Source organism: Canis lupus, chromosome 12 (genome assembly GCF_003254725.2).
Source record: "Canis lupus dingo isolate Sandy chromosome 12, ASM325472v2, whole genome shotgun sequence".
Lineage (NCBI taxonomy): Eukaryota > Metazoa > Chordata > Mammalia > Carnivora > Canidae > Canis > Canis lupus.
Genome location: NC_064254.1, coordinates 46985799 through 46999868, shown reverse-complemented (window position 1 = coordinate 46999868; position 14070 = coordinate 46985799). Strand labels below are relative to the sequence as shown.

Sequence of the window (14070 nt, the reverse complement as noted above, 5' to 3'; positions counted from 1 at the left end):
TATGTTCTGTCTCTTGTCCCATAAAGATCCAACTCATAACCCACCTCTTCTATAGAGCATTTCATGATTGCCTTTTGCCTCTGGTAATTTCTCCCTCCCCTGGCTTCTATGTTAGGTGCTGCAAGATTCTTTAGGACAGAGACCTTTGTCTAGAAAACTGTCAAATCCTACCTTTGTTTGGGTTAGTGCTAACATTATTGGAAGGTTCCTATTCTCTGAATCATTAATGCTCAAGGATTCAGTATGGCCTCACTCCAACTGCTCCTGGCAGAAGGTGTCTCAGTATGAAGACTTTTTCTCCTGGCTCTGGGACCTGAGGCAGGCTGCGCTTTGTGGTTCTTTTTTCTCATCTTTAAAACAAAGGCATCAAATTTCATAACATCTAGTATTATTTCCAACTATGAGATTCTATTTGTAAGCTTTTCTTATTCTATGAGAAAAATGGCTTCATTTTTATTCCACATATCTTTAATTTTAGCTGAATTCATTCCGAAATAAAAAGATAAAGTACCCTCTCCCCCTCCCTACTTTTCTCTCCCTCTCTTTCTCATCTGTTTGCTATGTACATACAAAATGTCTGTTCATGCTTCCTGGTTTTGTGAGAGTGACTTTTACTATGTCTTCTTACTTTCTGAATTTCTAAGAATTGTGTGTATGATATGAAGTTAAAATAAGTTCATCAAAGATAGATTCACTTAAATTGTTCTTTTGCCTATTGTTTTTGGTAGATAGGTTCTGATAAATAATCTTGGAAAAATCCTTTAAAGAGATGAAACACTCTCTCTCATTGTTCCAGCTTCTTTGTGTAGATGATGATAAGGTTTTATAAAAAGAGATATTCAATGAACTGTGTGTATGTGAATGGCTTTAATTGGTTTTTCCAGTTTCAATTCCCTTTTAACATATATTATAAACAGCAGAGACACAAAAGTTCTCATCTAAGTTATGAGGCAAAACAAATGATCAGGTTACACCTGTTTGGCTTATGCTACCTTGGAAACCACTAAACTCCATTTGCCTGAGCTTAACGCACTAGTTTCCTCTCAGGGAAATAATATAATCAGCTCATGATTTTATTTTAATCAAATGAGCAACTGACTGGCTCTCTTCTTAATCTCCACATCTGTGTCAAGAGGTAAGTTAAGCTTATTTCTCCTATGATAGGATTTATTTATTTAATGGGAAGATGGCATTTCTTGTAATTGGGTAGTTAGCCATTACCTCCTTCCAAAAAGTTTTGATGAGAGAAGTAATCCTAATTATTACAAACTAGATGTATTGCTATCCAGTTTTGTGCTGCATCACAGATGCCCTTTCTGGATAAGCTGCCTCTAAGTTACCCATTTGGAACATGTGATGGACTTGAGGGCTTTGGCAGCTGTGGCCAAGTCAAAACGCTTGGCCTGAGCACAGAATGTGAATGAATGGGACTTCGGGTTCATAGAGGAACAGCCCAAGACCTCTCAGTGGCCCCTTCTGTGTGCCTTAAGGACAACCTTTGAACTGTTCCTAAGAGAGGATCCTCTAAAAATGATAATGCCTTGGGGGCACCTGGGTGTCTCAGTCAGTTAAGCGTCTGACTCTTGATTTTGGCTCAGATCATGATCTCAGGGTCAGGGGATCAAGCCCTGCATTGGGATATGTGCTCATTGAGGAGTCTGCTTGGGATTCTCTTTCCCTTTCCTTTTACCCCCGCCTCACTCATGCACACAGTTTCTCTCCCAAATAAATAGATAAATTTTTATAAATATTTAAAAAATAAAAAAGTAAAAATGGCAATGCCTTTATTCATACAGGAAAGTAAAATACTAGGCAAGAGGTGTAAATGTATATGTGTCAGCTTGTGTGACACATATACGATGCTTCTACTCAGCATTGTCCATGGATCCTCAGTGTTAACAATTTATTTTTTTAGTATACTGTTATTTATATGTATAAAACCTAAAATTAGATGTGAAATAATTTCATATCCACAGGCCAATCTTTAGACTTATAGCTCTTATGCAACTATATTTACAAAAGAAAAATCAAACATCACAAAACCAATAAAATTAATTAAAGTTTAGTGGACAAAAGATATGATTTGGCTGAAATTAAATTACCACTCATTAAGAGAATAAGGTACTGACTGCAGAAGCCCAGATTCTTTAAAGTTGGTCCTACCTATCTCACTGTGGGTTGGGTTACCTTTCACAGCATGTCTCCATTCAAACTGCCAGCAGGCTTCATTCAGGCTGCCCTGTCAATATGCCTTCATGTAGCTTTCTCCTGAGCAGAATCCATTATGTGTTGTTTCTCGGAAGCCCAGAAAAATTAAAGTTCTGTAACTTGGTTCCAATATGATTTCAAATACAATGTAAATATCAGAGGTGGGCAAATGGCCTCTGCAAAAGCCAGATAGTAGTTTTAGCTTTGAGGGCCATACTATCTCTGTTGCAACCAGTCAACTCTGCTATTTTAGCATGGAAACAGCAATAGACAACAATAAGTGAATGGGCACGGTTGTGCCTCAACAAAACTTTATTTACAAAACAGGTAGTCAACTGGATTTGGCCTGAAGGCTGTGTAGTTTACCAAATGCTGGTGACTATGAGTACTGAAATCCTGTGGCAGTCCTTGGTTACGAGCTAGTCATCCAGCAGCATTGTTTCTTTGTTTTTTTGTTTTTAAGATTGTAAAAACAAAATACACACGCATAAACTTCTCAGAAGCCCTTGAGAATCTAATGACAGACCCTCAGGGGTCATAGATCCTGGGCTGAGAAACACCTTGCTTTACGGATTTTCCAAATAGGCTATTGCTAAAAATGAAAATGCCTTGTATACAAATGGGGGTTTTATGGAATTTGCAAGTGTCAGCAGGTAGTGGAAAGAGACTCTTGAGAGGAAACTCTATTCTTTAGGGGTCAAATAATTTGCGTACAATGTAGCACAGAGTTGTTAATGAACCAGAAGACCCAGCATGCTAAGGGGAACTAGAAACCAATCATTCAGGATCTGCATTCTGCTGCCAGGTTTCCAACTGATTAGGGGGAGTCTTGCACAAGCCCCTTCCTTCTCTGAATTTCCCTTTCTTCGTCACTACATTGGGGGTCATACCACAGACCTCACCTCTTTTAGAGGGTGGAGGTGAGGATTACATGAGATGCTGTGAGACATTTTGGAAATGTTCAAGCACTACCCACAGACAGGCACTGTTATTACTGGGACACGAAAGGAACTGGATATAGAAGCTGATGCATTTTCAAGGCTTGTCACTGGTGTTCTGCAAGGAAATTGGAAATCCAGTGCCCCTCAAACACAAGTTTCAAAATAGCAGTTTTCGATCATTTCAGTGCGGGACTCTGCCTTCTGGCAGTGCCAGGGCTTCTCAGTGGTTTTGTGCCCACTCAAGAACACAAAGAAGGCACTTACTTGTGGATGGCTGAACCACACAAGAAGTGAAGCTTCAGTGTAGGGGAAGTTGCTGGCATAGCAAAGGCTCATCTTGGAATAAGCGAAGGATGGGTGGACTGGTGCTCAGTCCCAAAGGCTCAGAAGCTCAGGTGTATGATTCACCATGAGGTGAGTCAGCTCTAAGGGACTCATTAACCAAACCCAGAGGAGCCTGATTTAACAGGTGCCTCTCCAGGGACTGGAACTCTTGTATGTAATTTCAGGGGAATATCTTCACACAGTTTAGGGAATCTCCTTGGCAAGAAAATTATTACTCAGAGTTTGCTTGGTAAATTGGAGGAATGAGAATCAAATGACTGTAATGGATATTTAATCCATGATGTAGAAAAGTCAGATGCATTAACTATCCTTGCCTCTACTGTATGGTTATTGTAACTCATTTTCTCAACCCAAAACTCATACACGTTTTCATTAGTTTTCATTAGACATCAGCATGTTTGCAATAAGGTTGTCCCAGAAAAATCCAGAATCCTTGGTTGCAGAAGAGAGTGATGGAGTATTTTATATCTGTACATTATAAACTTTTCTCTGTATGTGGAAATATGTAGACATTGAGAAGGTCTACATAGTTTCTGTTCACCTAGCATTCATGCAGAGCTCTACTCTTCTGTTAACCTCTGCTACCATGTTATTATGCCGGTCATGGGACCACATGGTTGATTGGGCTTCCTCCTCAGAGGGGGAGGGTGGAGGTCTGCTTCTCCCTCTCCCTCTGTTGCTCCCCCTGCTTATGCTTGCTCACTCTCTCTCTCTCAAAATAATAAATAAAATCTTTAAAAAAAATCAGTTAGTAGAACCTTAGTATAGCCGGTGGAGGATTTTTAGTTGATTTTTTGGGGGAGGGGTCTTTCAATTTTCATTGGTTTGATAATGATGATGATATTTAAATTGATATTTGTCAGGCATCAAATGATATCCTAATTGATTCAAATGAACTTATTCATTTGTATCTATTTACTCAGAGCTATACTAATGCAAGTTCCTTCTAAGAGAGTAGACTCTGACATGTATAAATTTATTTCCTCTACCTATTCATTTGGTTGTGACTTTTGGATATGCAGCACACAGGGGATAGTTATCTAAAATTTTACATTTACACAATTCTTCTCCAAGATCTCCATTTTGAGGATTAAGTCTCTGCTGTTAAGAGAAGGGTTAAAACAATTTGTCAGTCATTATTTGAGCATTCTAACTTCTCATCCCCATAGAACATGTGTATTTGTGTACCCACATACCCTCTGTCTCCACTTCCCAGATACATTTCATTTGGGATTTTTCATAGAATTATGAAATACTTGAATCAACGTTGATGCCAATAATGAAAAAAATCCTTGCAATAGGTTTGACATTGGAATTATTTGAGTAAATAGGACTGAATGGATATTTCCTATTAATATTAATATTAAATACGACAGCAAAGTGATATGAAAATTAATTTCTCATCTTTTAGTTCAATTTTCTTAATGTGGTCAGTGGGAAGAATTGAGGCTTTTGAAGAATGAGTAAGTGATTTATTCTACGGCAAAGAGCAAAGAAATTTGAGACTGAATATTTCACCTAAGAATTCAATATTCAACTTTGCTATCTCTTTTCTTTCCTGTGTGTTTTATGAAATTCTTATATTTCATTTTGATTTATGACCACAACAAACTTCATGAAGTCAGCTTGTGGAATATTAGTAACCCCATTTTATAGACAGGGAAACTGAAGTCTCAAAAGAGTGAACTTCTTGTCTATAGTGACATAGCACAGAACAGCCTAGTGTGACCACCTAGGTTCTATACAACTTGGCTGGATCTCCTTTTCCAAACTCATCTCAGACCATCCACCCCTCATTCACTGAGGACCTTCCTTCTGTTCCTCAAACACATAAATTCATTCTGACTAGGTATTCCATTTCCTAAAATGTTCTTCCTCATAGCTTCATGTAGCTGACTTCTTGCCTTTCAGGGCTCAATCCAAACACTACCTCAGTAGAGAGGTCTCCCACGGCCCCTCAGTCCAAAGAGGCTTTCCTGGCCCCATCATAATTACATCACATTCTGCTTATGCCTCTTCACAGCCTTCATCATTATCTAATATTATGCATTTACTTGTTTCTTGTTTATTATTTTTCTCCCTCTCTAGAATATAAGCTCCATGAGAGCAAGGAGCTTTCTCTATTCTCTATCTAGCTCACTCTTGTATCCCAGCAGCTAGAGCATATACTTGTCACAATTCGTTTTTTTTTTTGTTTGTTTTTTTGTTTTTGTTTTGTTTTGTTTTTTTTAAGAGAGAAAGCACAGGCAGTGAGGGGCAGAGAGAGAGTGAGAATCTTAAGTAGGCTCCATGCCCAGTGCAGAGCACGACTTGAGGCTTCACCTCACAACCCTGAGATCAGGAGTTGGACACTTAGCCAACAGAGCCACCCAGTTGCCCTCTTTTTTATATTTTAATAACTGTACTCATCCTAGTAAATGTGAAGCAGTATCTCATTGTAGCTTTGATTTGCATTTCCCTAACGACTAGTGATGTTAAGCATCTTTTCATGTATGTCCTGGCTATTTGTATGTCTTCTTTGGAGATATGTTTATTCAAATCTTCTGCTCATTTTTGAATTATATTTTGTTGTTGAGTTTTAGTAGTTCCTTATGTATTCTGGATATTAAACCCTTACCAGATACATGACTTACAAGTATTTTTCCCCACTTTTGGTTCTTCTTGCTTTCCTAATAATGTCCTTCGATGAACAATGGTTTTTAATTTTGATGAAGTCTTGGGATGCCTGGGTGGCTCAGCGGTTTGGTGCCTGCCTTTGGCCCAGGGCGTGATCCTGGAGTTCCAAGATTGAGTCCCACTTCGGGGTCCCTGCATAGGGCCTGCTTCTCCCTCTGCCTGTGTCTCCGCCTCTCTCTCTCTCTCTCTGTATCTCTCATGAATAAATAAATAAAATCTTTAAATAATAATTTTGTTGAAGTCCAATTTATTTATTCTTTTTTGTTGTTCATGCTTTCAGTGTCATATCTAAGAATCCATTGCCAAACTCAAGGTCATAAAGATTTATCCCTTTGTGTCCTTCTAAGAATTTTATGGGTTTTTTTGGCCCTTATATTTTTTAGTTCTTTGATCCATTTTGAGTTAATATTTTAAATTGCATAAAGTAGGGATCCAACTTAATTTTTTCTGACATGGAAATCTGATTGATCCAGCACCTTCTTCTCACTTCCAATTTTAATTTAGATAAAAAGTTTGGGGAGAATTCACAACTTCCCAAAATTATTCCTGATATTGGCAATGTTGAATATTTTACTTTCTGAAAATATTTTATTAATTCAATTTTCCAAACTAAATTCCTGTGCAATTAACTGCTAGTTCTTAAGAGAGAAAGTCATAGGAGAATTGGTACATTAGAATAGACAAGTAGAAACTCTTCAAAAATCAGTAGTTATCCTTAGTGGTTTAAGGGATAAATTAAAAATAAAGAGACAATCTGAATTATTGTTAAGACATAAGAATGATGAGCTAATGATTTCAAACTAACAATAACTGCTTTCAAATGCTTAAAAGGCTATTATATGGAGACTCCTAACTTATCCATCTTCATAGGAAAAAAGCTAGAGAAAAATATATACTTAACTTGCAATTGGAAAGGCTTCCAATTTGACACCAAGAAAAGACTTTTACTGGCAAAGTAATAATGATGATGCTTATGGATCACCTACCATGTATCACACTCTGTTTTGAGCTCCACATGGTTGGTATTTCTAAAATCACAGCTGAACTTAAGACTTGAACCCAAGGAGTCCAACACTGTGCCTAGGCTCTTATGCACTATGCTAAATCACCTTTGTTAAAATTAGAACACCTCCCTCTCTGAGAAAAGCCATTGACTTTCCATCAGCAGAGAACTTCAAAATAGGATAGACATTTATCAGTCAAGTGAAATTCATAATCCTGACGTATTTAATGGTGTCAGTCTTCCAATTCTATTCAAAATGTTCTTACTGCTTTTCTTTTAGCAAAAAAGCCTGAATCTACTCTTGCTCTCTTCCCTTCTCTAAAATGCCCAACAGGGCACTTCCAAATGTTTTGTAACATTACATAAATATCTTTTTGAATAATATGGACAAATGCCCGATGACACATGTTATAGGAAAACATAATACCTTTTGTTTTCCCTTTTTTAATCTTTGGGACTTTGTTTTAATAATTCACGGAGACACTAACCTTTCAGGTGGATTTCAGAATCCTTTTTATTTAATATAATTTTGTTTGTGTTCTGAACCCAAGGACATTGAAGTATTTATTCCCTGCTGAATAGAGCACTGTGTACATGTATCTTTGTTTTCTCTGAAAACATCTCTTAACTCTCACATATTTCCTTAGGGCTCTAGTGTGTGGGCTCACTACATATTGTTCCCTCTGTAAGAGGTAATGTGACATGCTCCAACAGGTGTGCTGCTATAACAATATCCCAATTTTCTTAACCTCCTCATTCTCCTCACACCATCATTTCCATGATACTCTTTTAACTGCGTAATATAAAAAGCAAAAAGTAAGTAATTTTTGTAACAGAAAACAAGACCTGAAATGGCAAGGATTTCACCTGAGAAATCTCAAAGTATATTAGTGGCAGAACTGGAGCTCTGGCCCACATCTTCTGATGATGGTAGAAAGTTAAGAGAAGTTATTTTCACTTGGAGAGATTTTGTCTCATCTCTGCATGGTACCATGCATTTGGATATATCTGGAGACATTTTCAGCTGTCCATTTTTGGTTGAAATAGAGGTAGGAGCTGGTACTACTGGATCTAGCTGATAGAGGCCAGGGATACTGTTAAACAACCTACAATGCACACGGCAGCTGATCCAACAAAGAATTATCTAGCCCCAAATATAAATGGTGTCACTGTTGAGAAGCTCTATTTTAGAATGATGTAAATTGGATTTAAACCCTGCTCCATATCTTACATTGTATACTTGGGAAAGTAGCTTTCTCATCTGAGAGAACAAAACATCCACCACCATAAACAAACAAACCAAACTGAAAAGCAAACAGAATCTCCACTTTCTAGGGTAGTTGTGTGACCAACTCAAAAGCACTGAACAGAGAATGCTGAGTATGTAATGGGCCCAACAAACAAAAGCTGTGGGCCACACCACAGAATTCAATTATAAGACAAAATGGAAGCCAGAAAGACATCACTAAAATGAAAAAGAAGGCTCCCTAGCATCCTATCCACTTTTTAAAAACTATTTTTTAATTTAAATTCAATTTAGTTAACAACCACCAACTACCTTCCCTTCACCAACCTTCAGTTTGTTTCCTATAGTTAAGAGTTTCTTATGGTTTGCCTCCCTCTCTGTTTTTTTTTCCCTCTCTGTTTTTATCTTATTTTATTTTTCCTTCCCTTCCTCATATTCATCTCTTTTTGTTTCTTAAATTCCACATGAGTGAAATCATATGGTATTTGTCTTTCTCTGACTGACTTATTTCACTTAGTATAATATCCTCTAGTTCCATCCATGTCATTGCAAATGGCAAGATTCCATTCTTTTTGATGGCTGAGTAATACTCTATTTTATATACCACATATTCTTTATCCATTTATCTGCCTATGGAATCTGGGCTCTTTCCATATTTTGGCTATTGTGGACATTGTTGCTATAAACATTGGGGAGCATATGCCCCTTCCAATCACTACTTTTGTATCCTTCGGATAAATACCTTGTAGTGCAATTGCTGGGTCATAGGGTAGTTCTATTTTGAACTTTTATTTTTTTTATTTTATTTATTTATTTTTTTATTTATGATAGGCACACAGTGAGAGAGAGAGAGAGGCAGAGACACAGGCAGAGGGAGAAGCAGGCTCCATGCACCGGGAGCCCGACGTGGGATTCGATCCCGGGTCTCCAGGACCGCGCCCTGGGCCAAAGGCAGGCGCCAAACCGCTGCGCCACCCAGGGATCCCCTATTTTGAACTTTTAGAGGAACTTTCATACTGTTTTCCAGAATGGCTGCAACAGTTTGCTTTCCTACCTACAGTGTAAAAGGGTTCCTCTTTGCATCATCACCGACATCTGTTGTTTCCTGATTTGTTAATTTTAGCCATTCTGACCCATGTGAGGTGGTCTTTCATTGTGGTTTTGATCTATATTTCCCTGATGCCAAGTGATGTTGAGCATTTTTTTCACGTGTCTGTTGGCCATTTGTATGTCTTTGGAGAAATGTCTGTTCGTGTTTTCTGCTCATTTCTTGACTGGATTTTTTGTCCTATCAGTTTTTATATGGAAAACAGCAAAAGAGATGGACAGAAGTGCAAGATAATTAAACAGCATCAAGGACATATGAGGAGGAGAGAGGAAGTGATGATAATTTGGAAATAGAAAGCCATGGAAGGATGTATAGGTAGAGAGATTTCAGTAGTAACTTGGAGGGAAATTTGAGAGATAGGAGGAATCAGAAGAATTTGGTGAGCAATTAAAAAGGATCATGAAAAAAAAAGGATCATGGTGAGGAGTGAACGAACATGAGATATACAACTTGGGTGCTTAGATATTGGTGATGCCATTAAGCAAAAAAATCAAAGGGCAGGACAGATAATAAATTCAGCTGTAGATATATTGAGTTTGAGATGACTGTGGCATATTTAGATGATAACAAGAGGCAGAGAGATGTGGAAATCTGGGGAGCTGAAGATTTGAGAGTTAGGATCTGAAAGGAGTAGTTGAATCCATGGGAATGAATGAGATTTTCTAGGGAGAGCATATGGAGTGCAAAAAGAGCAGAAGACAGAGCTTTTAAGAACTAGTCAAAGAAAACTAAGATGGCACAATCAAGAGGATCAGAACAATAGAAAGACAAGATAGAGTAATATGGAAGTCAAGGCTGAAAAAGTTTAAAGAACACAAGAGCAGGCAATAGTATCAGAAAAACTAAATGAGATCCAGAACATCTAGAAGACTTGGTAGTTGAGTGGTTGTGGAAATTTTAGTGTGCATTGATGAGCAGAAAAACTAGACTCAATGAGTTGAAGAGTAAATAATAGCTGAGGAAATAGAAATAAGGGATAAAGGAAGATAGTTGTCAGCGAGATAAGCTTTGCAGATTTCCCCCGTTAAAATGGGTAACACTTAAGAACATTTATATGCTGAGATGAAGGAAACAATGGAAATTGGAGATACAGAGTACAGAACCAGGGAAACTTGATAAAAAATGGGATGTAGAGCTGGAATGATCATTCTGAGGCAAGATGAGACTGACCTCTCTCTCTGAACTGAGTGGAGCAGGTTAAGTTGGGCATGGATGTGAGTCTGGAGGAGTAAGGAAACATAACTTTGAAAACGTTCATACTGGAGAGCCTCACTTTCCACTATCAGACTGGAAGTGAGCTCAGTTGTTGGGATGGGATACTGGACACTACAGGAGGTAGGTGCAGGGAATAATCTTTAGTGATTGGGGAGGGGCATTGACAAAGTAGAAAAAGTGAGTAGAGATTACAACTTCAAGAAGTAGGTATGTGAGGGCTATCTCAAGATACCAAGGTCACTTTAGGATTCAAATCTAATTTTTTCTAGATCAGTAACAGAACTCATTCATCCTTAGAAGCAATTAGCCAAATAATTTGTTTGAAAATAGGGTAGTATGTGTGGGATCACCAACTAAATTCCAAATTAAACTGGGCATGGGATTAATTACATCTGTAGACCAATAGTGTCATTCCCTTGTTTGAAAGTGAGTCCTCAATATCCAGCATTGAAATTTGAGTTTATCTTCCATAATCCCATAATCAAGTAAGACAGTAGAAATGATCAATGAAATAAAAATAAATGAATCATGATGCAATTGTTTTCTTTTGCAGAATCTGACCTCCTTTTGAGCCTAAGTCATGAGTTGGATGTTCTTCAGAGACCTCCTAACTGGAGTAAACAAATATTCAACTGGGATTGGGCGGATTTGGCTGGCTGTTGTGTTCATCTTCCGTTTGCTGGTCTACATAGTGGCAGCAGAGCATGTATGGAAAGATGAGCAGAAAGAGTTTGAGTGCAACGTTAAACAGCCTGGTTGTGAAAATGTCTGTTTTGATCACTTCTTCCCCATCTCCCAAGTCAGACTCTGGGCCTTACAACTGATCATGGTCTCCACACCTTCACTTCTGGTGGTTCTACACGTAGCCTATCGTGAGGGCAGAGAGAAAAGGCACAGAAAGAAACTGTATGTCAGCCCAGGTATGATGGATGGGGGCTTGTGGTACACTTATCTTATCAGCCTCATTGTTAAAACTGGTTTTGAAATTGGCTTCCTGGTTTTATTTTACAAGCTGTATAATGGCTTTAGTGTTCCCTACCTTATGAAATGTGCTTTGAAGCCTTGTCCCAACACTGTAGACTGCTTCATCTCCAAACCCACCGAGAAAACAATCTTTATACTTTTCTTGGTTATTACCTCATGCCTGAGCATTGTGTTGAATTTCATTGAACTGAGCTTTTTGGTTCTCAAGTGCCTTATTATGTGCTGCCTCCAAAAATACTCTAAAAGACTCCAGTCCTCAGCATGTGAGTGCCACGATCTCAGATATGTTGAATGTGGTGTGATAGCGGCTCCTCCCCTACTCCAGAATTGCCGTTCAGATTTGGCCATAGGCGCATCTCAGCGAGGTGAAACAAAGCCACTTTTTTGACACAGAAGAGGGTTAGAACCTGCATCCTTTCTAAGCAAGACCTGGGCTGCATTGGAAAACAAAGGGTGTCAGCCTTACTGTCATTTGAGAAAATTTTTAATTTTCAGTATGTGCTCAGTTGTATATACTAGACAAAGATGTCATTGTTGTAGGGTTCAAGTGGGTATGTAAGTTGTGTTTGAATAGTTAATTGCAAATTAGTCTGAAGAAATTCAACAAGCAGCATTCTTTTAAATGCTTAGATCTGTCAACTGGAAAATATAAAAAGTGACATTTATGACAGATGTGATGACTCCAAGCTGTAGTTGAAGCACTGGCAATCTTTCCAAAGTGTCAGCCAAGGCTCCCTCACTCAGCCCTACTTAAAAGTTGCAGAGAAAGAGTATCGTGAGGGTGGGCAGCAGCTAACCAAGGGTACACAGAAGTACACACAATGACACTCAGTGAGAAGGCTTGGCCTGGGGAAATGACCACAGAGCCCAAGACTCTGCAGTTTAGGTCTCCCTAGATATATATGGACTAGGGGAGAGGGAACGAAGCCATTATTTGTGGTCTCCAAGTTGATACAAATATTACTGGGAGATATCCTGCTTAAGCCTGAACTAGGAGACCCCTGAAAGGGTCACTCTGGAGTCACACAGGAAGGCAGGTCCCACTGAGTACATAGACAGGGAGCAGGGTAGGACCCAGAAAGAGAACATACCCACTTGATAATTACTTAACACTTCTCTTTAGCCATGGAACTTTGAAATACTTCATAAATTTCTCTATTTGTTGGACCTTTTTAGAGTCAGGAAATCAGAGCGTATAATACAATATATCATAATTTTCCCAAAATTTACTAGTACATCTCTCTTTAGAATAGATAGTAAAATCTGTACAATGCTGTTACATTGTTGTGAAAAATGTAAAAAAAAATAAAAATGTTTATTATTACTTGATTTGGAGCCTAGCTCTTATTTTTATTATTTTAGAGAGAGAGAGACAGCACATGAGCATGAGGAGTGGGTGGGAAGGCAGAGGGAGAGCCAGAAAGGGAGAGAGAATCTTAAGCAGGCTCCACGCCCATCACAGAGCTGGACATGGGGCTGGATCTTACCACCCTAACATAATGACCTGAGCTGAAATCAGGAGTCAGAGGCTCAACTGACTGAACCACCCAGGCATCTCTTACTTTATTTTTTTTTTAAATCACAGATATATTATCTTTGGATTTAATATTCTAATGGATGTGTATTTCTCCAGAATAAAAATGAAGTGTTTTTGTTGTGTTGTCTGTCATTGTTATTGTTACTTGACTGCACTATTATTATTCTGTGAAATAAACCTTTTCTGACAGTTTCCAAACATGACTAGCAATCCTCCTTGGTGAGGATAGCTCAGAAATCATTCTTCTCTACTTGGAATTTTTTTAATGAGAAGTCAGTGCATATAAATGTAATTTTAACTTAAACTGATTATGTCATGTCTTCCATGGCACTGCCCTCTTCAGCAGAAAGCCACTGTGATTCATGCATAATGAAGGTTATTTCCGTCATTATCTACAAACTGTGTCACCAACAGTGGTCATAATCTGTCTTAAAGACTGTGCCCTGGACAACACAGGGAAAGGTGAACTTTGTGGTTTTCTCCTGCTTTCAGTTTATGCCAATTATTCATTGCTGCACTCATAAGTTTATATCCATTTGACATGAAAACACCTCATCTTCACAAGTGCCAGGTAACCACTGAAGGATTTATGTGAATACATATATATATTTTCTTACAGTGATGGGGGTTAAAGAATTTTGTTTCTGAGTCCCCGATCATGGCATAGAATCTAGAAAATAGGGTTTTAGTGCACAGAACTAGAATGGAGAAAAGACTATTTTTCAGTCTGAGGAAAAGTTTGCTGCCAGAAATGTTTTTGAGGAGCTCAGCCTCTTAACATCAGTTATGATAACAAGCTCTGCTCTA

General features: G+C 38.3%; 1 protein-coding gene across 1 annotated transcript; it reads left to right on the top strand.

The window, feature by feature from the left end:
* Positions 1-1018: 1018 nt before the first annotated feature.
* GJB7 (gap junction protein beta 7) lies at positions 1019-13382 on the top strand. The gene is made up of 2 exons (XM_025444713.3): positions 1019-1135; positions 11296-13382. Exon 2 carries the CDS (start codon positions 11323-11325, stop codon positions 12112-12114), a length of 792 nt encoding a protein of 263 aa, XP_025300498.1. The 5' UTR covers positions 1019-1135; positions 11296-11322; the 3' UTR covers positions 12115-13382.
* The last annotated feature ends 688 nt before the right edge of the window (positions 13383-14070 follow it).